This window comes from Brachypodium distachyon, chromosome 5, assembly GCF_000005505.3.
Source record: "Brachypodium distachyon strain Bd21 chromosome 5, Brachypodium_distachyon_v3.0, whole genome shotgun sequence".
NCBI classification, from domain to species: domain Eukaryota; kingdom Viridiplantae; phylum Streptophyta; class Magnoliopsida; order Poales; family Poaceae; genus Brachypodium; species Brachypodium distachyon.
The window spans coordinates 23,483,677-23,510,152 of record NC_016135.3 but is presented as its reverse complement, the minus strand read 5'-3'; the positions used below and the strand labels follow the sequence as shown (position 1 = coordinate 23,510,152).

Sequence of the window (26,476 nt, the reverse complement as noted above, 5' to 3'; positions counted from 1 at the left end):
GAGAAATTTCCAATGTTGATTGGCCAAACCAGGGTATGTCAGTGGAAGTTACGCTCTATTGGAGAGTATAGTATGTGTTTGACATAATTCTCCATAATGGTATACAACAACATTCAAAACCAGGGGATGCGATAGGTAGGGGTGTCCGAGTACGGGTTTACCCAACCCAGCCAAAACCACTGAATGATGGGACACTTTATTTCTCTTCGCTGTATGTGAGATCAGCCGATGCTCCGGTTCAAAAATTACTATATAACAGTTTCACAGGTTCAAACGGAACCGATTTTGAACACCCATAGTGATAGGTTAGGTTCCACTGATTACTCATATGCAAAATGGCAAGTTTCAGCAATGCAATAGAAGCTCACAACCGTAGTTCAAATGAAACAACCAAAGCTTCACTGTAGTTGGCCATCGTAACTATCATACGAAGTTTGTCATGTTGAGCTTTTCCCTTATCACAGATCTTTATCAACCATGACAAAATAAGAGAGGCATCAATCTATATGTAAGATCAACTTTCTTTTTTCCTAGTGTGGTTATACCCACACGGCCACACCACAAGGTATGAATTACTACGTACCTAGACAACCTTTTTGGCCACAAGTCCAGAACACTATTGCCAGCTAGTTAGATTGAGACAATGCCTTATCCTTATGAAAGCAACTAAGATCATTCACATGCATAGACGATAAACATGCAATGAGCACACTAACAACACAGCAACACGAGAGAGAAATCATCATATCGAAGCTCCAACAGAGGCGCAATCAGCAGAAAACATCAAATAATAACCGCAACTGCAACCATGAACTTACTACTACAACACGCCATACGGCCCATACATATCATATATGGTGTCACCCAATATATTGCACCACTCCATGATCCGGGTCTGATCAAGCACAGCCATTAAATTTAGACAATACAGTACTACTAGTCCGTACTATCAATAAGGTAAGCAGTAATCACTTTTTTCCCAGAGAGAAACAAGGGCGGGGGGGAGGGGGGGGGGGGTACTCGCTTAATCAAACAGGTGGGGCGAGGGCGGTGGGGAGGCCTTGAAGGGCGGCGTCAGCGCTCTCGCGCAAGAGGACGAAGGCGGCCAGCTCGATGAAGGTGGGGGGGACTCCGGCCTTGCGGCGCTCCTCCTCCATCAGGCGCAGGTCAGAGGCGATCTCGGCCAGGCGCTCCTCCCGGTCCCGCAGCGACGCGAACCGCGTCACGAAGGCCGGGAACACCTGCTCCCACTTCTCGCCTTCGTTGATCTCCAGCGCGCTGTACTGACTCGCAAGGCTCGCCTCCTGCGCCGCCGGGAGAGACGAGGATGAAGCCGTGCCGCCGGCCGCCGCGCCTTCCGATCCTTTCGCCGCCATTGCGAGATGGGAGGAGAGAAGGGTTCCTGGAAGGAATTGGCCGGGACTGGTGAGACTGAGGCACGGAGGTGGGGTAAGTGGGGAGGGTCTCGCAGAGTCCCTGGTAATATTTACTGGGCTTGGTACCCACGGCCCACCTAACTGCTGGGCCTTAAATCGAGCCGTCCATCCAAAAGACCTTTTTATCCATCTCTCAAGTCTCTCCCCTCGACGATTCCTTCCTTCAGAAGCTGGGCACAGCTTGTTGGTAAGAGCCTGACGAGAAAGGGAGAGAAAAATCCCCCCTTCTGCCCCGCTCCCGATCCCAAGATGGCAGCATCGACATCCGGCGCTGGCAAGGCTAGCTTGGTATGCTCCCTCCTCTCCTCCCTTGTCTCCGGGTATCGATTGATCAACTGCACGCGATTGCTGATCTATTGAGGTCGTCGAAATCAACTAGGGTTTCACGGGTTGGCCTTCATGTCATGCAGGGGCTGCCGGACGGAAAACCTACCGTCTGTTCGGCGACTCCGGCTGTGAAGATGGAGAAAAGGACCTACAAGGTGCGGTAGACAAAGCGCCTTGGAGATGACGTGGGCTGGGAGAAGATGAGCTGGCCGCGGACGGTCGCTGGGAAGATCGAGGAAGGGGAGTTCAAGGTGCGGACGATAGAACACGTCGGGAAGGACACGGAGCGCGAGATTGAGGCATTGATGAGACAGATGGAATTCATGGAGGCAGAGATGGAGTTTGAGGTGAAGCTCGACGGGTACTGCTGCGATGTCGAGGACATGCGCAAGGCTCGCCAGGAGTACCGCGCCAAATCGCTCTCCGAAGCGGAGGAGCGGTCCCTCCGCCAAATCCGCGACCTCGCCGCCTCCGCCATCGCCGACTTCGAAACCCGCGGCAGCCCCGTGCCGGACTACCACGGCCCCATCAACGTCTTCAGCGATACCATCCCCTTCGAGCTTCCCCTCCCCCTGTTCAACGCGTTGAAATCTTCTGCCCCTTCGCACCAGAAGTGAGTTCTCCTTGTACCGGCATTACTACTGACTTTGCTAGAGTTATGGGTAATCGGGGGCCACTCCTTTTTCTTCGAGGAAATTGCACTTGACCAATGATACTTCTGCACTTGTTTCACTAGATCACAGGACACAGGGTTATCAATACTTCCACATATGGCACAACCTTTAAACAATACACATTGCCCCAACCTCATTCTCTGAATTTAGTCAGCTGGATGAGAATTGGGACTATTTTGTGGGAACTTGTCATGGGGCTTATGTGGCACTCAGATGACGCAAAAGACGCATGACTGCCATTTTTTTATCATTCTATACAAACATTTAGCGATTTCAATATTGACGGCCACGGCTTGTGCTTGTGCGCTGAACGCTCTGGTGCCAGTGGCCCAGTGCCAGTCAGACCATGAGAGAGGCAGGGCCTCAGATAGTTACTGTGGGACAGCCATTTTGGGGAATTGGTATTTCGTATATATTGATGCTTATTATTCAAGACGAAGACATCATGGCAGCGTATATGATAACAGATGGTTCGGATAGAGCAGGATGGCTAACCCGTAGCAATATGGTTACTGTCGGTAACAAATCTCCTACATTTGTTACACTTAGTTGTTAGCATATCTATCTTCTGGCGCCATGGGATGGTCTTGAGCTCCTTCCTTCATGCTCACATCTCTAGCAACACATAATGCCATGGACCAATCCCTTCCTCCACGCTCATGGTTTCAGGGAGAGTAGGGTATGTTTGGTTAAACCTTACTAACTTTTTGGTCATGTTCAAATGTTTTGTCTCTTCTTCTTGGTCAGCTCTTGTTCGATTTCTCTTTCTTTAATCTAGCGTAGCGAGAAGCAAGTCTGGCGAACCTTGTGTCAATTTCTTCTTTTCTTCCGAAGCCCGAAGCGTCATTGGTTTATCCAGCTCCTCTTGATACAACCAGTGCGCCAATATGCTTGTTCTGCCTGTATGCCTGTTGCTGGGCATTGTACCTACTAAGAAGCATAGTGGACGAAGGACAAGGGACGAAGCAGATGTCGTTGTAACTAGTTCCACCTTTGGCTGTTTCTTCACATCGTGTATGCCGTCCTCTTGGTATAGTAAATCCAAAATAAATATGGATGGTTGTCAAAATTTTGACATGCCCATGCTCCTTGGCCAATCCGGGTTCATTCTTGCCAACTTTGGCCAAAATATGGGCAACTGAAATCTTGGCCAAATATTTGCTAGTCAAATTATTGGTGGGGTTGGCTTCCTCTTGATGGCCTGTCCCCTCCTGTTGCCGCATCAACCTAATGATGCATCCCGGCAGCGAAGCGATCCATGTTGGTGTCTGAATTCCTATCTGCCTCAACTTGATCTAGAGGTCTGCGTCCGACAAGAATAATAGCAATATCAACAAGGGCCTTCTTAATGCCTTCAGAGGTTTTATCAACGATCTTCAGTTTAAAGATATGTACTTGCATGGCAGGAGGTATACTTGGAGTAGCGAGCAGCAGAATAATGTTCGTGTTAAGTTGGACAGAGTTCTTTTCAGTGGGCAATGGTTCTCGCTGAACCCCTCGGCCATTCTCCATGCAACTGCCTCTGATGTTTCTGATCACTGCCACATTATTCTTCAATCTGATGTGCCTTTCCATAAAAATCGTGCATTCCGTTTTGAGAACTTCTGGACTAAGCATGACGATTTCCTTCAGATTGTCTCGTTGGCCTGGAATGGGCCTGATGCTGCCGCCGACCGCTCTCTTGGCCCGTGCACCTCTTTGGACTCCAAGCTTCGCCGCACGGCTTCTGCTCTGCGTCGGTGGCACGGTCAGATTCTTCGCGATCGCAACCTTCGGTCCACTATTATCTCGGAGCTCATTTTTATGCTTGATAAAGCTGGTGACTTGGAGAGATACAAGGAGCAAAAGAAGGACCTGCATATGGTGTTCATTGACTTGGAGAAGGCCTACGATAAGATACCGCGAAATGTCATGTGGTGGGCCTTAGAGAAACACAAAGTCCCAGCAAAGTACATTACCCTCATCAAGGACATGTACGATAATGTTGTGACAAGTGTTCGAACAAGTGATGGCGACACTGATGACTTCCCGATTAAAATAGGACTGCACCAGGGGTCAGCTTTGAGCCCTTATCTTTTTGATTTGGTGATGGATGAGGTCACAAGGGATATACAAGGAGATATCCCATGGTGTATGCTCTTTGCGGATGATGTGGTGCTAGTCGATGATAGTCGGACGGGGGTCAATAGGAAGTTAGAGCTTTGGAGACAAATCTTGGAATCCAAAGGTTTTAGACTTAGTAGAACTAAAACCGAGTACATGAAGTGCGGTTTCAGTACTACTACGCCCGAGGAGGAGGAGGAGGAGGTTAGCCTTGATGGGCAGGTAGTGCCTCAGAAGGACACCTTTCGATATTTGGGGTCGATGCTGCAAAAGGATGGGGACATCGATGAAGATGTGAACCATCGAATCAAAGCCGGATGGATGAAGTGGCGCCAAGCTTCTGGCATTCTTTGTGACAAAAGAGTGCCACAAAAGCTAAAAGGCAAGTTCTATAGGACGGCGATTCGACCCGCAATATTGTATGGCGCTGAGTGTTGGCCGACTAAAAGGCGACATGTTCAACAGTTAGGTGTGGCGGAGATGCGCATGTTGAGGTGGATGTGTGGCCACACAAGGAGGGACCGCGTCCGGAATGATGATATTCGAGACAGAGTTGGGGTAGCACCGATTGCAGAGAAGCTTGTTCAGCATCGTTTAAGATGGTTTGGGCATATCCAGCGCAGGCCTCTAGATGCTCCAGTGCATAGCGGACGGCTAAAGCGTGCTGGAAATGTCAAGAGAGGTCGGGGTAGACCAAACTTGACATGGGAGGAGTCCGTAAAGAGAGATCTGAAGGGCTGGAATATCACCAAAGAACTAGCCATGAACAGGGCTGCATGGAAGCTTGCTATCCATGTGCCAGAACCATGAGTTGGTTGCGAGTTTTTATGGGTTTCACCTCTAGCCTACCCCAACTTGTTTGGGACTAAAGGCTTTGTTGTTGTTGTTGTTGTTGTTGTTATAAAGCTGGTGACTTGCGCCCCCTCTCGGTCAGCGAGCTTAACTTCCACCGTCACCTGAAGATGATGAGGCTGGGCCTGGCCTCGATGGATAGATCGATGTTGTGGCAGAGATCACGTTTCCTCTGGATCAAAGAGGGAGATTCTAACTCTCGTTTCTTTCACCTGAAGGCCTCTGCCCGGCGCTCCAAGAACCTCATCCATTCTCTTTTTGTTGATAACCGTGTGTTCCTCTCGGAAGAAGACAAGATGGATGCTATGGTCAATCACTTTGGTTCAATTCTTCAAGATTGCACTCCCAGGACCTCCTCAATCAACCTGCAAGAAATTGGTGTGGTGGCGCCTGACCTTTCCGATATTGATGGTCCTTTTCTTGAATCTGAAGTTAAGCATGTCGTAATGCAGTTCCACCCTGAGAAGGCCCCTGGCCCTGATGGGTTTACCGGCCGCTTTCATCAGTCTTGTTGGGATATTATAAAGTTTGATGTCCTTCGCGCCTTGCACTCCTTCTGGTCGACTCCCTCTCGCGTCTTGCAACGTCTTAACAATGCCAACATGATCTTTATCCCCAAGACGTCGACTCCTCTGGCCCTTGGCGATTATAGGCCTATTAGTTTGGTGCATAGTTTTGGAAAGTTGGCTGCTAAGCTTCTCGCCAATCGGCTGCAACCTCACTTGCCTAAGATGATCGACGATAATCAAAATGCTTTTATCTGAGGTCGTTCCATCCATGACTCCTTCTGTGTTGTGCAGAGCAATGCCAGATTCCTCCATCAGCGCAAGATCCCTACCTTTTTGGCCAAGATTGACATATCCAAGGCGTTTGATTCAATGGCGTGGGAATTCTTGATCTAGCTCCTTCTTGCGAGAGGTTTCAGCTCCAGATGGCTCAATGCAATTGCTGCTCTGCTCAAGTCGTCAAGCTCCTTTATTCAGGTTAATGGGAGGGCCTCCGGTTCGATCGAGCATAGGAGGGGTCTTCAGCAGGGTGACCCGCTATCCCATCTCCTTTTCATTTTGGTGATGGACTGTCTTGGGCGTATCATTGATAAGGCTGCTGAAGCTTTGCTGTTCAACCCGCTTCACTGCTCCCGCAACTTGCAGCGGTGCTCGTTCTATGCAGATGACGCTGTTATTTTCATCAAGCCTCTCGAGCACGAAGCTTCTGCCCTGACTGCAATCCTCGACCTCTTTGGCCGCGCCTCGGGTCTTCGTGCTAATTTAACAAAAAGCTCAGTAACTCCGATTGCCTGCTCTAATATGGATTTATCTGCTAGCCTGCTTGCGTTCCCGTGCCAACAAGCCTCTTTCCCATGTGTTTACCTCGGATTGCCCCTCACGCCTACTAGACTGAAGAAGGCTGACTTTCAGCCCACGCTTGATAAGATCGCCCGTCGCCTGCAAAATTGGTAATGCAAGTTCATCTCTAAAGCAGGCAGATTGGTCCTTGTGAAGGCTGTCCTCTCGGCTATCCCCTTCTACCAATTAATTGCTTCCAACCAGCTTAGCTGGTTTGACACTCAAGTGGATAAATTCAGACGCTCTTTCCTTTGGACTGGTTCGGAGGAGGCCTCTGGTTCGCGATGTTTGGTCGCTTGGCGCAAGGTTTGTGCCCCGTTTGATTTTGGTGGTCTCGGTATTCATAACCTGGCTCTGCAGGGTCGTGCTCTTAGACTTTGTTGGCTTTGGAAGAATTGGGGCTCAAGCTCTTTTATCTCTGATGGCATTCTGCTGCAAAACGATCAAACCTCCATTGCTCTCTTTCAAGCTTGCACGCTGGTCAGTATTGGGAATGGAAAGAAGACATCCTTCTGGTTATACATATGGCTTGGCTCTACAGCTCTTAAGGACAGATTTGAGCTCTTTTCCTTTCCTGCAAGCGCAAGAAGTTTACTGTTTTCCAGGCGATCTTTAATAATGGATGGATTCGAACTCTCAAAATCTCTTTGGATCATGAATGGATGCTGCAATTTGTGTGCCTTTGGGCCATGCTGAGAGATCTGCGTCTTCAACCGGACCGTGATGACTCCATCGCTTGGACACGCTCCCCTAATGGTGCCTACTTGGCGAAAAGTGCTTACCTTCTGCAGTTCGCTGGAAGAACCGCCTCCTCCTTCCCGTCCTTGATTTGGAAAGTGAAGCTCCGCCTAAAATTCAATTTAATGCTTCGCATGATTCAGAACAGAGCCTCCACGATGGACCGGCTTGCCATCAAGGCCATCCCTTGCAACCCTATTTGTTCTCTTTGTCGCTGCCACCCGGAAACTGGTATACACCTCCTTGCTCACTGCTCCTTCTCCTTCTCCACAAGGTTCTCCCTCTCTCGCTTGCTCCGTCGACTGTTTTTCTCTCTTTGGAAGATTGGTGGTTATACTCTCTGTCGCTCCTTCCTATTGATCGGAGAAAGAGCTGGAGTGCGCTAATTATGCTCACTTGGTGGCACATCTGGTCTGAGCGGAACTCGCGTGTCTTCAAGCAAAAAGGTCATCCCGTCTCTTTCCTCTTGCAGGGTATCAAAGAAGACCTCCATGATTGGAAGATGACGAACTTCTCTAGTGTTGCTCTGTTATCATGGCTGTAGTTCTTGCTGTTTGGTATTTTTGTATTAAGGCTGCTTTACTTAGAAGACAATGGCACCCGCCATGAACTTTGTGCTTTGAGCAAACCTCTGTACATTCTTCTTGCTTAATATATTGACCACTAGCTCTTTGCTGGTTTTCGTAAAAAAAAAAACTTGATCTAGAGGTTGGGGGCAATGTGCCATTTTGTGTCAATATATGTATGGTCATGTCAAAGTATTGCTGAAGGTTTTGTGAAACAAGAAAAACCAGCCCTTATAGTTAGGTGCAATTTCCTTTCCTCTTTGGTTTATCGGGATAACTCTAGTAGGTAGAGTTACACTATTGCCTTTTTTGTGCTTATATCATGTAAGAAATAACTACTGTATTTATCTAAACACATGTTGCATATTCTGCTTAAGACAAAATGGTAGAATTTCCTCTCATGCCTTTTAGCCCTAAATGCATTTTATTGCAAATTGATTGGTTTTTGACCATTTCAGACTAGTATAGATAGATCGAACTAAAATGAGTTTGTTAGACTTCACTTATGTTTGCTAAGAAAAAAATTTGGCCTTTTGAGCACACTGCAGTAGTTTAGTTTTGTTATATTCAGCTATATAATATTCACGCGAAATGTCCAGTTAATCTTATTGCTGGCTATCATGCAGGCCTGCTGTCTAGCTCACAATGGAGAACTATACAAACTAGGAGATGATCATTTGGCGCACACAATCTCTTCTTTTTGGCCACAAGATCATCTGAACCAGCTTAGTTATGGAGTTATTTGCCCATTGTTGTTATGCTCTTGTCCTCGTAAGATAATTGGAACGAAGTTTCTGTTGTGAACTCTTTTCTTATTGTGGAATTCAGTTATGCAATCGAAATATTCTTGGGCAGAACAATTTAAATATATGAGGGACACTAACTGAACGAAAACATCAAATTTATTTAGAATGATAGAGTGCTACCGTGCCATGCGTTCTAAAATCACTACACGATGGACCAAGCATGAGGGCACCCTAACTGCCGCCAAAAGTCACTATATAGGGCAAATAAACTGCGGGCAAAAGATTTTTGCCGGCAGTTTTGCCTGTCCCCTATACTGCCGCTGGGAAATGTTTTTGCCGGCAGTTTTATTTTCTCCGGCGGTCTACCTGCCCTGCTAGTACTAGTTTTCCCGGCAGTTCTATTATTTTCCCGGCAGACTGATCAATCTGCCGGCAAAACTATTTACCGGCAGCTTAGACATTTCCCGGCAGTTAGGAGATTTCCCGGCAGTGTCTCTGCCATCAACACAAATACTTGTCTGGGCAGTTAATACATTTGCCGGCAGAACGTCTGCTGGTGTTTCATGCTTTCCCCGGCAGATAAACTGCCCTTGATTTCCATTTCAGAATAAAAAAATTATATAATCTACATATTCCCACGGTTACACTTCACTTTCAGATGCAAGATCCAAAAGGAGACAACATTCTTTTCATTTAAAAGTAAAAAATGATACTGTCAGATACAAAACATAAAACTTCATCCAACAGTATATGCAGGTGTGAACAATATATAAGAGCATTTCTGGAACATAAACTTCATCCAACAGTGAACAACAGGAGCATAAATATGCTTCTAAAACAGAAACTTCATGTAGAAGTGAAAACCATCATCAAACATTAACACAGAAAAAAATTCAGAACTTCACTATTTATAACTACATCAACCGAAATCAGTAGTTCTAGATGGCACCAACTCAAATATTGCAGAAGCGATCTGTGCAAGTCGTCAACCTGAAGAAAGAAAACAGAGTACAATAATTAATCCACATGTAGTCAGTTTTCTAGTTCTTAAAAGCAGCCAGATATGTTTGGATGTATGTGAAGAATTTAGATACAATAAGAATAAGAGAAAGACCCATGTGTGTGAATTTGCTTTCACGGGTGAACATGGCACTCTTGCAAGACATTAACAAAGCCAGCAAAACTAATTGCATGTCGCAGTCTCCAAGTCAGCTTCGGAACACCATCACAAAAACTTACAGAAGCATAAAGGATTCCATCGCATATTTGTGATCTGGACAAGTACATAATAAGAACTACATGCCTAGCTATGGACAATGCGTAACAAGAATGTTCTGCTGGAGCAGCCATCAACAAAAGACAAGGCATAAATTAACAAAAAAATCGGGCTCCCACGGTTAACAGCCTTCAGTTCATGGTTTATGTAAATACCATGACAATAAAAAGGTCATGCAGATATATCCCAAGCAACCGGAAAAGACAGATAGTGTATCACGGTAACTTAACAGCCATTACTTCATTCAAAACATGGAAAAGACAATTCATTCAAAAATTGGAGAAACGACTGCATGCCTGCTACAGGTAATTCGTCTTTTAATATATGGCAAAAGACCATTTTAGCATAGAAGGTATATCTAATCACAATGAGCTGCTACAAATACCTAAGTATCATTTCTGAAAATCAACACCAAGTACCTAATCAAATACCTGGCAAGTAAAAAGGTGATTGGTACTTAGCAGATTCATCATCACTCGTCGTATAGAGTAAAAATGCAGGGCTTTCAGTAGTGCACATCTATGACACTTGTCAGATTTGACTATCAGGACAAGCTCATCACTCGTCATCAATCATCGACATGCAGATTTCAGCAAACAGACTACATGTAGTAGTTAGCAGATTCATCATCAAGCAAGTTTTGTTTACCAACAATACAAATTGCAGCAGCAAGCAACAGTGCAGCACTTGTAGATTTCATTATCAAGTAACGTATAAATGACAAGCAGCAAGCATCAAAGAGTAGGCATGCAAAGACCAGACTGCAATTCACAAAAGTTCAAGTTCAATACCAAGTGGTAAGACTCATGGTAAGATGACTTACCATTAAAAAAAACATCAATAGCAAAGGACCAGCATCTTCATCTTTCTTCCCATATTTGAAGTGGCACAACCACATAACTCAATCACGGAGCCATCCCCTACATACATTTAGAACATATTTGAAGAAAGAAATTAAGCATGAACACAAGACCTCAAGAATTCTTTTTATATGACACAAATAGTTGAGAACCCTTGCTTTTAGATTCTTATTAAATAACCATAAATAAGAAGCTACTTCTTATATCCATTCATACATAATTGTCTATATACAAATCATCTTTCGTACAGATTGTAATGAGCAAACTAGCTAGCTAACTAATGTACTGGTCTGCAGGCAAACTAGCTAGCTAATGAACTAGTGTACATGTGGGAAACCATGTACTAAACTAAAAATTAAGTACTGGCCTGGTTGGTGTTCAATTCAAACTTGTGAATAATAATATTAATGCATTAGAAGATATCAGTGCATAAATAAATCCGTATTTATAGTAACTGATTCATTGAACCTCTGAGGCAATTAACTTCCATTTTATATACTCATACAAACTGAATTTATGAGATTACTGATAACTGGTAAGCATTCAAACAAACTAAACTGTGCATCACAGATTAATTCGCACATTTATGCATGACTCTTATCTAACAAGATAACTACCAATGCATGCATGTCCCTGCTCCCAAATCAGAATATGGCATAAGAAATTAGATACTCACGTGGCTCTTCTTGGGCATGGATGGGAGTGCAACACACGCACTAATCATTAATCAATGTGAAAAAGCAACAATCAGAGCTGCCTATAATTCCAATTGACTGCATCAGCAAGGAACAAATATAAGTAACTGCTGCGCTAACAAATCTGGATGGAATCGGGAGCAAATATACGCAGTAGTAGCCAAACATATGTAAGAAAGAAGAACACAACGCGGAGATAAGAGATAGGGGAGGGAGAACAGGGGAAGGCAGGGGGCAAGGCATGCGCTGCACACTTTCCTATTTGGGAAGGGGATAGCTATAGAGGGGAGGAAGAAGCCGCAGCTGCACATACCTGATGGAGGCGCCGTCGCGCTGGAGATCGACGGGATGGGGGCCGCCGTGAGGAGGTATCATCGCGCCGGAGCTCGACTGGATGGGGGCAGTAGGAGGAGGCGCCACAACAGCTTCGGGTTAGAGAACCTCTTGCCCGCCGCCGTCTTTATCTCCTTGCTGGCCGGCTTGAAGCGCGAGGGGAATGGCGCCAGCGCCGCCGCCGCCATCTTGATCTCCCGACCGACCGGATCTAGGGTTTGGGGGTGTGGCAGGGCTAGTGCGGGAGTGGGATTAGGAGGGAGAATGCAGGACGGGCAGACAGGAGGGAGACCAGGGCAGCTGCGGCCGCCATGGATTCCGCTGGTGCGGTGGCACAGGGACGGAGGCAGAGGTTGCAGTGCAGCGATGCTGGGTAGGGCGACACGCAGGTGCGGCGGCGTAGGTTGGGATCGAGAATGGGACTGATATGAGAATAGATTTGGACATGGGCTTGCGTTTGTGAGCACGGGATATAGCTACGGTTGAATCGGCCCCACCTGTCATTCCGATTATGCCGGCAGATAAGCTGCCGGCCATATGTTCTGCCGGCAGTTCACCTGCCAGTAAAGCTCGAAGTTTCCCCGGCAGTTCGTCTGCCCTAGATTTTTTACTTTTCCCGGCAGTTGGGGTGCCTCCCAATAGATTTGCCGGCAGTTAATTTTTCCCGGCAGTCAAATTGCCACCTAAACTTGACTTTTTCCGGCAGTTAATTGCCCCCATGTTTGGTCCATGGTGTAGTGAATGGAACGAATTGCCGTTAGCCCAAGAATAGTCACGCAACCTTGCTCCGTGCTCCTAAGTGGTGATAGCACAACCAAAATATGACATAAACTTTTCTAGATTTATTCACACACTAAATTGAATCTAGAGTACTCTTGAATTTACGGATTGAAAAATGGTCCGAGTTGTGAAAATTGTACGGTTTCCGTTACATTCAATTTCGATTGTATGTATTCAAAAAAATGGAGATGTTTAGTGTGTAGTAGATTACACAAAAAAAAATCTATTTAATCTAGTACAATATGTATGTATTAAAAAAATTGATCATACGTAGGAGTACTTCCCTCCTGATATATGTACGATGAAAATTGTACAGTTTCCGTATGATTATTGCATGTCCACCATCGATTCACTTGTTGTGTGGCCTCGATGCACTGTCATATGCAATTCATACAATTTTCATTGTACCCAGAGCAATTTGCAGCAATGTCAATTTGCTACTACTTATTTCTAGATTCAATTATTATGTTTAGTCTATTTCCGTCCAGGTTTATAGGACGTACACTTATTTGTAGATTCAATTTGATCAACTACTACAAAAAAAATACCATTAAATTTATAATTGAAAGAACTTTTAACGATGTACTCTTTTTTTTGTCATGTAATTTACATTCCATTTATTCCATTAGTTAAAATTGGTGATATAAGAATAGTGGAAACCTTATAAACCCGGACAAAGATACCATTTCACAGGATTTCCGATTTAGGATCGATCTACACGTCGAGAAATGATAAATTGAGACACCTGATGTCCTGATACCGTGCTCCTATCTCCTCTTTGATGCGTCTTTTTCCTTTCTGCTTTTATTGGCTCCATGCCCTGATCTTGCACCGACTACTGCTTAGCTAACAGTGCAGCGGTGCCATTGACAGTTCGATCGAGAGGCCATGACGGCGGTGGCAGTGCCACCGTGGCACTCCTCATCAGCTCATCTGCCCCGTCTGTTGGCTGCTATACAGGCCGCAACACCCTATCCATCATTCGCCCTCTGCGCCGCCGTGACGGCTCGGTCTGGTTTAACTGGTACGGTGCTACCGTCTCTTCTTGTGCAGCAACTGAGGTTGACAGCTAAGCGTCGGCAACGTGCGTCCACCTGGTGGCAAGTGCGATTTGTTGGATGTAGTTTCGTAATTGATGTAGGTAATTATGTGGTACACATGATGTAATTCTTACTCAAACAGTAACTAAGGTCTTTTTTTAAATTAAGTTGTGATTATCTTAACTGCCACGGTTATATAGTCCATCGAATTTATTTGTAACCTTTCATTTAGTAAACTTAGCATGCCGTATCTTTATTATCTGCTTGTACAAACCAGTAGATAACACTGGGTAAGTGCAAGGTAGTGTAGATCAACATGAAATTTACTTTTGTTGTCATTTTCGTGGGAAATCACGTAAACATTGTACCAATATAAGTTTTTTGGCACCTCTCTAATTACACTCTTCTTTTGGTTAAAAACAGGCACACACACACACACACACACACAAAGAATGATGCATTTTCATGTTATTTCCATGCAAGTACTCTTTCCCTGGAGTACTAGCAAAATCAAACTAAGACAAACATTTTGACTCTTGCCAGGGAGGGGAGGGAAGCGTGGTGTTTTTGTTGGATCAAGAATGAATTTACTAAAGATCACCTTTCAACTTGAAAATTATGCCAACTATGAGGTTCTTGATTTATGTGCGTCATTGTGTTTTTTCATGCAAAATTGAAATGAGAGTGATCCTTCAACACTACAAGTGGTGGGGAGCACATTTTTATTGAAAGTGTGTTGCCAAGATATATGTCCAACATTATGACTTTTTATTCTCAGGAATTATAAATGTGGGCATCATCTTAGGAACTCCAGTTGTTGAGTACTTTTTGTGGTTGAAAAGGAAGGTGCTTGAGTAAAATAGGTTGATGTGTTAGTGTTTTTTTAGTAGTACAAATTTTTGCTTCTGTTTTCATGGATAAGGACATGGGAAAAGTTAGAACAATCAAGAAGAAGTGACAAGATGCGGTGTCTGTCTGGTTTCGCCCTGATTTTCCAAAAGGGTTCTACGTAATTGGACCAGACACTTGTAAGGACATAGATGGAAGTTTAACCTTTCGGACGCAAAAAAGCTTGTGTTTTTTATCTTAGAGAAGGAAGGAAGAAATGGGGGGAGAGGAAGAGAGTTTGGGTAACTGTTCCTTTTAAAAAAGTTATTACTACGGGTAGAACAATCAGTAAGAAATTCTCCCGGCCACCAACTCTATTTTTTAAAGATAATTCTATTTTTCTAAATAATATTTTGACATAATTCTTATTTATCAGAATTTTTTTAAAATATGAGCTACACATATTTAAACAAATTCTTAATTCCATATCAGAGCACGGGCATTTGGCTAGTAAGATTTAGAATTTTTTTTGGAGAAACCGTGAAGAAATGATCAAAACCAAAGTCAGATGGACGTATGATCAGTTGACCGAGTTACACGCGGCAAATCGTTAAATCCTGTCACCCATTCTCTACAATCTCCCTCCTCTACGATCTCCCGTGTCTCCCGAACTCCCAAACGACCCGAACCCTAGTCGCCATCCACGCCGGTGGCCAGCGGCGCCACGCCGACTCTATGAACCGCCGCTCGTCATCCAGACCTCCCTTCTCCACCGGCCACACGACCGTCCCAGCCGCGAGCTCGCCGGTCGCCACCGTGCGCGGCAAGCCCACCACGCGGCCACGCTCTGGCTTCTCTCTTCCCCGGCCTACATCTCCCGGCCGACGCGAGAGGTATCGAAGGTTTGCAGCAGACAGCAGCCGACCTGTCGGTCTCAGGTAGACGGGGAGGTCGGGCGGCGACCTCTGCCCGAAAAATAATGTCGGCCACTGTACAATCTGGTTGCTGTGTACTGTGTAGTTCCGTTTTGTTCGGTCACAACTCACAACCGAGAACTGAACCAAATTTTTCGTAATTTCTTGAAATTTGAAGAAACCGAATCGATCTGTTCCGTCACGCTCGCGGTGCTCATCAATTCCTACTTTCCTTCTACATGAATATAATCTTCTCTAATTTTAGATCTACTAATATTTTCTACTGATGAAGTTTGGCTACAGGTATGGATTCTTAGCCTTGCATCTGCGGTTTATTTTGCAACCTTTTTTCATGTATATAGATGCAGGTTCCATTCTTCCTATTCCTCTGTAAACACTAAACAAACTAAGAAGTTCACGCATTAATCTTCCGAAGACGCCATTTAGGAGACACAAGATCTTTGAAGTAATATATTATATATTTCTTGCATAATTTGTTATTCTATATAGCTGGTTAGCGATTTATATGCTTCATTTAATTTTTGTTTTGTTTCACGACTTATAAGACCATAAGATCGGGAGCATCCTTGGTGGCTTTTACTTATTTTCCCCGTTGATATCTCTATAGTTCTTCATGGCATCAGACAAACTTAAGTACTTCTTTACTTTTATAGTTACATAAAATTGGTTCTCTTCAGCAATATAATTTGTGTTTTCTCTTATTTTGTTTTTGCAGGTCTGTCCATCAAATTACACTCGAGCGTGCTCTCTACAAACCTGACCGGCAGGGAGAGATTGAGAGATGGCCAAGAAACCGTGTGAAATTAAGACAGGTATGCGGGGTCCCATTGGAGCTTTGTCTTTGTTTAATAGATGTGCATATGTGTAGGCTCATGCCACTCCGTAATTAAAATAAAGTGTTAGTATGCTTAGTTTTAATAAAGCCTTGTTTCATATGTCTCCTTATAAATGGGGCCCCCTTATAGATGCTATATGATGTTTATGGTCAAACTCAGCAAGTCAGTATTACATCTTGGTAACTTCTTCCCTTTAGTACAGTTCAGGATGCCAAGATCACCCGTTTGTTGAATATGATTTGAAATTTTTGGATGGCATCATTCCTGGTATCTCTACGTGGGTCAAGAATCCCGACTACAAGAGTATGCTTCCCCATGTTTTAAGCTAGCAACTCTTGTTCAATAAAATCGTGTATTCAAGCAATAGATGTTAAGTTATTCTATATCCTCATTTCCCTCCCCTTTTTTGTTAGATTTATTGGGTAAACAGGTTTTCAGAATTGACGTGGACTTATTTTAACAAGCCGTAGATAACTCTGAGCATGAGATATTTTTTCTATGATTGACATTGAACCTTATATGCTACTCCCTCTGATCCATAATAAGTGTAGGGGTTTTAATATAAAGTTAGTACAATTTTGTACTAAATTTCCGACACTTATTATGGATCGGAAGGAGTATATGGTTTATTTATGCCATAGGCTATCTGCAGAACTGCGTTGGATATTGTAAAGACAAATTTTCCAGAGAACACTCTGTTATGAGATAACTTGAATTTGAAACACTTTTTCTGGTAGCTTACCACCCCACCATTCGAGGTCCTGCTTTAGTATAAACCAAGAGCAAAGTTAGTAGAATTGTGCTCTTACTTCTTCTGTACACACATGCAGAATTCTTTTCTAGATTATTAATTAGAAACAACATGGTTTGTATTCTGCAAGCAGTCAGTGTTATATGGTGATTATTCTATTCTGTATCTTGAGTTGCAGCTGATCATTTTATTGGTTTTTATGTACATGCTGAACAGATCGTAGAAGAGCAGAAAGTGGCATCATCAATCTTATTTGCTTTTTTTTCCGGGTATCAATCTTGTTTGCTTGTCTGAGCATTTTCTGCATTGTCTGTTTTCTTTTACTTTTGCTGTGCAGGACCATGTGGAGATGAAAAGTTGTAGTTGTAGTTCAAGGTTCATCTGTACAGGAGTGACAATGTTGAAGTTTGATGTAAAAGGTACGTAGAGACCATTGAAGTTAGGCGGGAGTTGTGAATTGAAGTATGAAGCCAGTCTGAAATTTGCTTTTGTAATATGCTTGTAACCACGAAAAGAAAAACAGATGCTTAAATGGTGATCTACTTCCTCTTTTTATTTTTTGCTGCACGATGTACTAGCTTGTCTGGGAAATGAGGCTAAGTTGATGGTAGACTTGTTGTGGATGTGTTTTGTAGCGTCTCTGTCCAATGTCTGTGAAGATGCGCAATATTGCTGCCTTGTTCACATGTGCTGCTCTGCTGTTTTAATGCAAGGTCCACTTGTACGAGTGTCATCATTAACAGTTGGTTAATATGTGCCGATGTAAGTGTTCACAGATTTAGCAATAACTAGCAAAATACTCATGCTTTGCTCTGGACCAAAAATACTTGTCAAATGAGAACTATGTAATATTATCTTAAGACACTATAAATCCATATTCATTTTCATCCCAATGATTTATGCTAAATCAATACATGATGAGAACATCATTTTTATAAAACAAGATGCAAGCAAATCGAAGTGTTATAGTTTGATCGTGGTGATTCTTCAATGGTATGGTCACCGAGCCTCTTTGATTCACATGATTCCAAAAACCAGGTAATTAGTAGGAAAAACGTACGATTATAATATTATGTCCACACAAATTCGGTTGGATTGAAGTTGAATTGTACCAAAGTAGCTTAATTGCACTGTAGAAGAGACAAAAGGATACTGTTGAGAAATAGCAATGCATACTTGAGAATATTCTGGACCACTCTGGATGATTGGAGAGTATTGGGAATTGGTTATGCATATTTGAGAAAATTCTAGAATAGTTTGGATTATTAGAAGAAAAGATATTTACAAGGAGCCATCTAGTGTCATGAGAGAGGATATGAATATTCCAGAAGGCTTGAGAGGTTACTTAAAGAGTGTTGCAATTTATCAAGGCAGTACCTAGTTAGGGTAAGTTTCAAGAACAAGTGAGAATTCTTTAGAACTAGGATACATGTAGAGTATTCTAGGGAATTGTAGTGGGATGTACCACATGGTCTTGTACAAGTATAAATAGGGGTGCTCCTCACCTCATAGGTGTACCACAATAAGCACAAGTAGTGTATCACCACACCAAGTAGAGAAGTGAGCTACCATAGTACCATGGTAGGGTTATGTGTAGGGTAACCATTAAAGAGAGTGTTGTACCAACATTGAAATAGTAATAAAGTGTTGAGTTCTCACAAGTTTGATATCCCAAGTGGTGTAGTGTGCAAAGTTCCTCAAGAGTGGGTGTTAGGGTCGCCGCCCGTAAAATCTCTACAGATACTTTCCAAGGGGTTTGAGTCTCTCGTTGTTTTCGTGGAAAAAGAGATTTCATTCCATCTAAGGGTTCACAAGGATACCGAATTGATACATCCATCGGACAACTCCCTAACCAATCCACTTGTGTTGATTAAGTCAAGCCAATCAAACACATGAGGGGGGAAATTGTAATGATTCCAGCCCTCAACATTCTTCTGTAAATCTTTTGAACCAAAGAGACCCAAAAGGAAGGTAACAAAATTCATTAGAGATAATGCAACCAACCAAGACACACTCATCATGCAATGTAAGATAGAAGCAACCAATGTAAGTACTAACATATAACTCAGCCAGTTTCATAGCATCCAGATAACCAAGACATGTCTTTTGGGACATCCGAACAGAGAAAAAGACTGGTGTAGCACCGACCAAACAGTTTTGGGGGATAAAAGTACGAACCAAACCCATTGTTGTTTAGGTTTGAGCAATCGCATTGCTACCATCACCTCTAAAAGATCAAAACTTTCTGGAGTCTGGAGTCATTCGGCGCTTCCACTCACTCACTGCTCTCTAGGGAAGAAGGTGTCGAAATCGTAGTCCACCATATCATGTACAACAGTTCATAGTCATGGTCATCATCCTCCAGTTGATCAGGTTGAGCACCTTGCAGTCCCTGAAACCCCAAGGCCTCATGTTCAACCTGTTCTTGTTCCCCCATGGCCGCCCCTCCATCCACCTCTGCAGCCTGCTCTTGTTGTTCCCCCAGGGCCACCCCTCCGTCCTCCTCAGCCTGCTCAGGTACCATCTGATCGTCAACTTCCTCATCCTCCGAATCCTCATGCACGGGCGGCATTACGCTTGTGGGGTTCCGTACACCAAGGCATTCAAGCTCCGGAACCTCCTGGGTGCAGCTTGACCCACTCATCATGGCGGATGGCCTCTGAAATCTCGATATCACCGTATGGCCCTCTGAAATACATAGCAGAATTTCTTAGGAGAAGCCATCTGCTGAAGAACAACTAGATGCAAGAGACAGATTGAAATCGAGACTGTAAACAGAAGGAGAAAAAAAAGCGTAAAAGGGAGCTAGTGGCACACTGGCACGAACTCTAGTATCTGGGTGGAGGATTCGCCCTCATCGTCCCTCGTGCGCCGCCACGATCCTGCCTGCTGGCCGCCAGAGCTCCCTTGTTTATTGTTCATGGCGGCCGCCACGACTCTCCTCTCCTCTCCCTCCCGGAGGGTTTGGGTGGGGTTTTGGAGCGTGGCTTTCTTTTGCTTTTCACTTGAGACTGAGTAGTTGGAAGGAGCAGGGGTACGGTGGAAATTCATATATGCACCGAGTCTACAGTATACCGCTAGTCATAAGAGAGTGGTTGACAAGAAACTTTTTGGTAATGGTCCACGAGAAACAACTGGAGGCAGGCTGACGTCCGATAGGTCCTCTGTATTTCTTTTCTTTTAGATAGCAAATCAGTTTTGCCTTATCGTTTCAAAGCAAGAAAAAGAATGCTCCTTCCTGATTTTGTCTACTGTATATTGGAGTGTCCAACTCATTCAAAGTTACCACTCTCACATTTAAAATTTGAAATAACCTCCTCACTAACAGGGCAATCAAAATTGAACCAGAACCTAGGCAGCGGACCGTCTAGGAATATGCAGTCGATCGTCAGATGGATATACTAAAAGGCCACGAAACACTGCATGCATCTAGTACCATAAAAACAACTTTTCTAATCTAAACTCGATTCAAACATAAAAAATAATGAGATTTGCATTGAAGCAAAAGAAGAAGACAAAAAATAATAATCACATCTAGCTATATTGATGTCGCACTAGTGACGTGGCAGATAATTTTTTGCCATCATTTCAATATTCCCCCCTCACCTTTTTTCGTAATTGTGCGGACCTCTATCCAGCTAGTGATAGATTGCATGTAACCACCTATAGCATTAATTGCATACTACTTCTCCACGAATCATCCCGTATTACAGACCATTTTCTTTTCCCCAGGAAATACACCAGAAGATGGAAATTAGAGTGTCTTTGATCCGCGTGATTCCAAAAATGAAAAAGAAATAAAATATAGAAATAAGATGGCATGATATATCAAATCTAAGGAAACCGAATATGCAGAAATATGTAAGTTTTTTGTCATATATAAGTTGTCGTGGAGACCTTTTTTTAGTGAGGTTAGATATAAAACTGTTCTTAAAAAAATGCAAATCTGTAGAATCTTACAATTTTGTTCCTATAAATTACACTAGGCATGCATGTACTAGTACTAGAAGATTCTTACGATCGATCTTGTTCCTATAGACAGTGCAGTTGTGCAAAAAAACAAGGAACCAATGTGTCGAACCCGAAGAAGAGCCATATGAAACATGTTGGGTGGTCCAAACCCCCTGCGCGTATATATAAGCTTAATTTTGACGTTGGCTTCGACATTGATAAGTGCTCTGGATCCACGTAACTGGCGCGGTGCTGTGGTACAAGGGGCCTGTATTCATATATAGCTGCAAATAAAAGCAACTCCATGCTCATGTTTGTCGGGGATGTTCACTCAGCAGAATTAAGCTCATGCTCTATGCTATGAAATGGTCTCTATTGCTGCCTCTCGCGGCTAGATGTAATTGACCCATCGTTCAATCTGAGGTGAATGATTACCATGCATGATCGCTTCTAGTCGCTCATTGGGCTCAGTGCCAGCTACATTCGATGATTGACTGCATATATATTCCTAGGATCACGAACTAGCTAAATTAACTAAAAGAGATGATATTGTGATATTGCACCTCTGTTAGTTGAGGATGTAACTGTTATTGCCAATGATTAATACGTATTCCTACAGTAGTAAGTATCAAATACGGTGAGTAATTAAGGCAACGCTTTATTCTAACACTGCATAAGGTCTGCAATTTATTTTAATAAAACAGTTCTACAATATTGCACGACCATTCAATTCATCTGCATTCTAGAAATTGTACTCAGATTTCATCTATAAATACTCCAGAAAAAAAAATGTGGTGCTGGCTTTTGACCGCTGTAGTGCCCTTCAGAAAAAAAAAATGGGGAGTAAAATATAAAGTAGAGCTTATTCTCGAACAATAAAGTACCTAGATTTATAGCTGGACTTGGTATACTTAAGAGTTAGGAGTAGTGTTTTAGTCCACCACATGTAGCTCAGACACCCTTCTATACAAAGGAGTACCGTGAGATGTAACTCAACCAGCCTCAATATTGCGACGAGCGCCTGTAGTCAAATGATCATTCTAAAAGCTAAATGCTTTAGTATTTTGATGGTGCTGCTTTCTCAGAAGGAAATGGTAGAGAACAACACATAAAAGGTGAGTCAATAGGGAACATGTATAGAAGAGAGATGGATAGCCTGGAGGTGTCGAGAGATGATACAAAATCTGGTCTCTATTGTAGATCCATACAAAATCTGCCGAAAGTAAACTGGCAGAACATGGCAGCCGAAGTTAAAACTAAACTAAAAGGGGTAAACTGGCAGATCCATACAATTCCATGGTACAGTTGAGCCCCAAAATAGGGAATTTGAACTCCAACAATAGAAATTAGGCATACTGATAAATTTACTCCATGTAACATAAAAAGAAACCCAACGGATAGTTCGTGCAGGTGCACTTTTTACGTCCCGCGGGCGCACACCCGAGAAAGGAAAAAAAATCTCCCCGTTAAGCATCAATGCTCCAAAATTAGAACGATCAACTGGTCTGTGCATCAGATGGTCCCCGCACATGTAGTACAGTGCACGACATGCAAGCATGCAAGGTTGTCTCAACCGAATTGATGTCACGTGCATTTAATTTTGTTTCCAAAGTATTTAAAAAGCAATAACTTTTGAATCAAGCGTCGAAATTACGATTCGCTTTCACGGTTGTGTTTTGCTCGACGAGATCTTCAAAACTAGACCAAACATGGGTATGTTTCGTCAAAAAAAATTTGAAAGCAACGTTGGCTAATTGTTTTGCAACTTTGTCTCATTTAGTGAGAACGTTTCCCCCACAACATTGAAGACAATAGTATCTCATATGCTAGAAACTTTGGTTGCATTGCAGGCAACTTGCCGATGTAACAACCCAAATTGCTAATACGTGAGTTAAAGGTACGAGTATAGATGACAAAGTTGCTACTATGAGTGTCAAAATTGACGGTATAACAACCAAAATTGTTAGTATGTGACTTAAAGTGGCCGATATAGTAGCAAAAGTTGCTAGTTTGTGACTGAAAGTTGCCGACATAGCAGCCAAAAGCTGCTAGTATATGAGTGAAAGTTGCTGGCATAGCAGCAAAAGTTAATAGTATGATAGTCAAAGTTGTTGATAGAGAAACCAAAGTTGCCAGTATAGAAAAAAAAGTTGCTAGTATGTGATAGTATAGAAAAAAGGTTGCTAGTATGTGATATAAAGTGGCCGATATCACACCCAAAATTGCTAATATGTGATTGAAAGTTGTCGGCATAGCAGCCAAAATTGCTAGTATATGAGTGAACATTGCTGGTATAGTAGCAAAAATTGATAGTATGATAGTCAAAATTGTCGATAGAAACCAAAGTTGCCAATATAATAGTCAAAGTTGTCAGTATAAAAGCCAAAGTTGCTAGTATGTGACATAAAGTGGCCGTATAACAGCCAAAATTGCTAGTACGTGATTGAAAGTTGCCGGTATAGCAGCCAAAACTACTAGCATATGAGTGAAAGTTGATAGTATGATAGTCAAAATTGTCGATACAAAAATCAAAGTTGCCAGTATAGTAGTCAAAGTTGTCGATATAGAAACCAAAACTGCTAGTATATTATTGAAAGTTGTTGGAATAGCAACAAAAGTTGATTGCATATGATAGCCAAAGTTGTCGATACAGAAATCGAAGTTGCCAGTATAGTGTCAAAGTTGTTAATTTGAGAGTCAACATTGCTAGAGTGAAACTTGCCGATACAACAACCAAAATTGCTAATATATGAGCCAATGTTGCCAGTATAGAAGACAAAGTTTCTATTATGATTGTCAAAGTTGACAGTATAGTAGCCAAAGTTGCTAGTATGTGACTTAACGTGGCCGATATAGCATCAAAAGTTGCTAGAATGTGATTGGAAGTTGCTAGTATGTGAGTGAAAATTGTCGGTACAAGGTTGCATGCATAGCTGTCAAAGTTGTTAGTATGTGAATGAAAGTTGTGATAGCAGCTAAGGTTGCTAGTATGTGTCAAAGTGGTTAGTATAGAAAACAAACTTGCTACTATGATTGTCAAAGTTGCCGGTATAGAAACCAAAGTTGTTTGTATGTGACTGACAGTTGCCGGTATAACAACCAAATTTGGTAGTATGATAATCAAAGTTGTTAATATATGAAGAAAAGTTGTTACACTAGAAAAAATTGCTCGTAGTGGAGCAAAAGTTGACAATACATGAACCAACGCTGTCTGTAGAGGAGCCTAATTCAATGGGTGTGGTAAAGCAAAAATTGTTAGTAGAGGTGTGAGAGTTCCGAAAAATCAATCTAAGTTGCTTACTTTTCACAGAAAGTTGCTACCCAATTTTTTTTGTCGAAACATACTCCCATGGGGTCTAGTTTTGAAGAGCGCTTCGTGAGAAAACCAATGGTGAAAATGGATTAGAATTTTGACGCCTGGTTTGAAAGTTATTACTTTTTGAAATTTTTCAAAAGGAAAAAAATTTACGCGATGAAATTAGTACTTCGCATGCAGCCAGCTTGCATGGATGTCATTACTTCAGTGCGGCACACGGACAGAATCGGTGGAGAATCTGCAAAGCTTTTTTTGGCTGGTGGAAACATTCCTTTTTAGGAGGCCGCTCGGAAACCTAGTCAAGCAACGTTTGCTCGCTAGTTGCGTCCAAAAAGAAAACTGCAGGGCATAAATTGGAACCAAGCTGATCAAAGTCAGAAGATCGCTTGATTTCAAGAACTCGCGACAGTATGAAATCATCCCAAGCACAAAAGCACAACGCAGGATTCATGCATGTGGAACCTCATCGGTAGAAACATAGCTTTCATTGTCAGTACTAAACTTAACCTCCCACGTTTGAGTGGCAGGACCATGCAAGTGGGGTTCTGCTCTGATCACAAACTGCCTCAGTCTCCACCTTGTTCTCGTGGTTCTGCATCCTTCTCTTCTTCTGGAAATTGTGGTATTCAACAAGAAAGTTGTCCATACCAATATTCATGATCCTGGCCATGTCAACGAAGTCATAAATGGCATGCCTGATGGGGTCCCTGGCCTGTATGAGCTCCTCCGGCACACGATCCCCCACCTTTATGCCAAGGAGAAGCTGATGCTGGGCATAGGCAGCGTCAAGGCGGTGGAGGACGATCTGGTTGACAAAGCGTGCCGCCAGACACCTCCGCCGGAACAGAATTTCGTCACGGTGCTTGAACAGCTTCTCCCGCGTCTTCGCCAGCTTTTGCAGCTCCTTGATCCCTAACCGGTGCAGCTGCTTCAATTCCATGAGCTTCTCCTGCTCCTGGTCCGTCATGGGCACAAGGGGGACGCGCATCTTCTTCCCTGCACGGTACCAAAATCAAAGACAACAAGACCGTGAAAACTGTGTTTGTTAGATGCTTGAAAATTAATACTTTTAAGAGTCCAATGGCGAGTATTGGACCTCGCAGGGCCATAGGAGCAATGGTGAGCGGCTTCTCCTTCTCCTCCACCTCCTCCTCGGGAGTCGGCAGACACGAGCACCTCTCGTTCCCTGCAAGAAGCCGAACAGAGCAATCAGAGAGATTAAGGGCAAGCGCAAATCCTAACATTCAGTGGTGGCAGTAGGGTGTGGGCAGGGGAGGGGGAGGTCAAACCGGAACCTGATCCGGTGATACTGAGTTCGAAAAGCGCTCAAAAATTGAAGGGCTCGAGAGGGTGGGGGCTCGACCTGGCTTGTGGAGGTTCGCAACAGCGGTGGCGGACGCGAGGTGAGCGAGCGGCTTCTCCTTCTCCTCCCCATCGTTCTCCGGCGCCGGAAGAAACGGGGTCCTCTCCTTCCCTGCGAGAAGCCCAACGGAGCAATTAGGGAGATGAGGGGCAAAAGCAAACCCTAACTTTTGGTCGCGGCGGCGGGTTGGGGTGGGCTGTGAGGTGCATGGTGTGGGCGGAGAGAGAAGCTCGGAGGGGAACCTGGGTCGGTGATCACCGCCGCGGTCGCGGGGGCGGGCGGCGGGGGCGATGCTCGGGTGGAGGTAGCCATGAGGCAACGTCAACGAGGCAGATGGCTTGGTGCGATGCGGCTGTGGTGAGCGAATTGCGGCGAGGCGATCATCGATGATGGAATGGGGGATATTATAGGCGTACGCTTGGCGGGCCGACTTGGGCTGGGTAAGTGGGTATTGTACCTCTTGATGGGCTCTGTGACCACGGGACATTTCCTGAAATCACCGTTTGAAAAAAAAAACATACTCCGTCAGTCTCGTATTAATTGACTTTCTATTACATGTATCTAGACGGTTCTTAGCCATACATACATTCATATTTGGACAAATTTGATTCAATTAATTTGAGACGGAGGGAGTAGAATAGTAGGATTAATTAAAGAGCAAACGTGGTTAGCAATTCGAACAAAATGTCAACAACTAGTTTTACTTGGGTGGGGTGGGGGTGGG

General features: G+C 43.6%; 2 protein-coding genes and 1 long non-coding RNA gene across 5 annotated transcripts; 1 reads left to right on the top strand and 2 right to left on the bottom strand.

Annotated features, from left to right (window-relative positions):
- The first annotated feature begins 1,585 nt into the window (after positions 1 to 1,585).
- LOC100841003 lies at positions 1,586 to 8,884 on the top strand. Of its 3 annotated transcripts, none has more exons than XM_024456341.1 (3): positions 1,586 to 1,724; positions 1,847 to 2,376; positions 8,669 to 8,884. In XM_024456341.1, the coding sequence occupies exons 2-3, from the start codon at positions 1,964 to 1,966 to the stop codon at positions 8,679 to 8,681; spliced, it is 426 nt and encodes a 141-aa protein (XP_024312109.1). In that variant the 5' UTR covers positions 1,586 to 1,724; positions 1,847 to 1,963; the 3' UTR covers positions 8,682 to 8,884. The 3 variants fall into 3 exon arrangements, with proteins under 3 accessions (XP_024312109.1, XP_024312107.1, XP_024312108.1); XM_024456339.1 differs by lacking the exon at positions 8,669 to 8,884 and adding an exon at positions 4,070 to 5,189; XM_024456340.1 differs by lacking the exon at positions 8,669 to 8,884 and adding an exon at positions 4,070 to 5,189 and having other exon boundaries at positions 1,602 to 1,724; positions 1,816 to 2,376.
- A 574-nt stretch (positions 8,885 to 9,458) lies between these two features.
- On the bottom strand, positions 9,459 to 12,389 carry LOC104585417. The gene is made up of 4 exons (XR_733234.3): positions 11,933 to 12,389; positions 11,601 to 11,697; positions 10,888 to 10,984; positions 9,459 to 9,778 (listed from the first exon to the last, which is right to left on the bottom strand). It is a non-coding gene; the product is annotated as an uncharacterized LOC104585417 (long non-coding RNA).
- A 12,365-nt stretch (positions 12,390 to 24,754) lies between these two features.
- On the bottom strand, positions 24,755 to 26,144 carry LOC100840395. Its single transcript, XM_003581561.4, has 4 exons — positions 25,995 to 26,144; positions 25,753 to 25,863; positions 25,486 to 25,575; positions 24,755 to 25,385 (listed from the first exon to the last, which is right to left on the bottom strand). The coding sequence occupies exons 1-4, from the start codon at positions 26,062 to 26,064 to the stop codon at positions 24,892 to 24,894; spliced, it is 765 nt and encodes a 254-aa protein (XP_003581609.1). The 5' UTR covers positions 26,065 to 26,144; the 3' UTR covers positions 24,755 to 24,891.
- Between the last annotated feature and the right edge of the window lie 332 nt (positions 26,145 to 26,476).

Bases quoted from the DNA above. Each gene is read 5' to 3' on its own strand.
- LOC100841003 (XM_024456339.1), top strand. From the start codon at position 1,964: ATGAGCTGGCCGCGGACGGTCGCTGGGAAGATCGAGGAAGGGGAGTTC. The intron at 2,377-4,069 runs GTGAGTTCTCCT...GATTTCCTTCAG, and splicing joins TCTGCCCCTTCGCACCAGAA to ATTGTCTCGTTGGCCTGGAA.
- LOC100840395 (XM_003581561.4), bottom strand. From the start codon at position 26,064: ATGGCTACCTCCACCCGAGCATCGCCCCCGCCGCCCGCCCCCGCGACC. The intron at 25,864-25,994 runs GTTCCCCTCCGA...GGCTTCTCGCAG, and splicing joins GGCGGTGATCACCGACCCAG to GGAAGGAGAGGACCCCGTTT. The intron at 25,576-25,752 runs GTCGAGCCCCCA...GGCTTCTTGCAG, and splicing joins TGCGAACCTCCACAAGCCAG to GGAACGAGAGGTGCTCGTGT.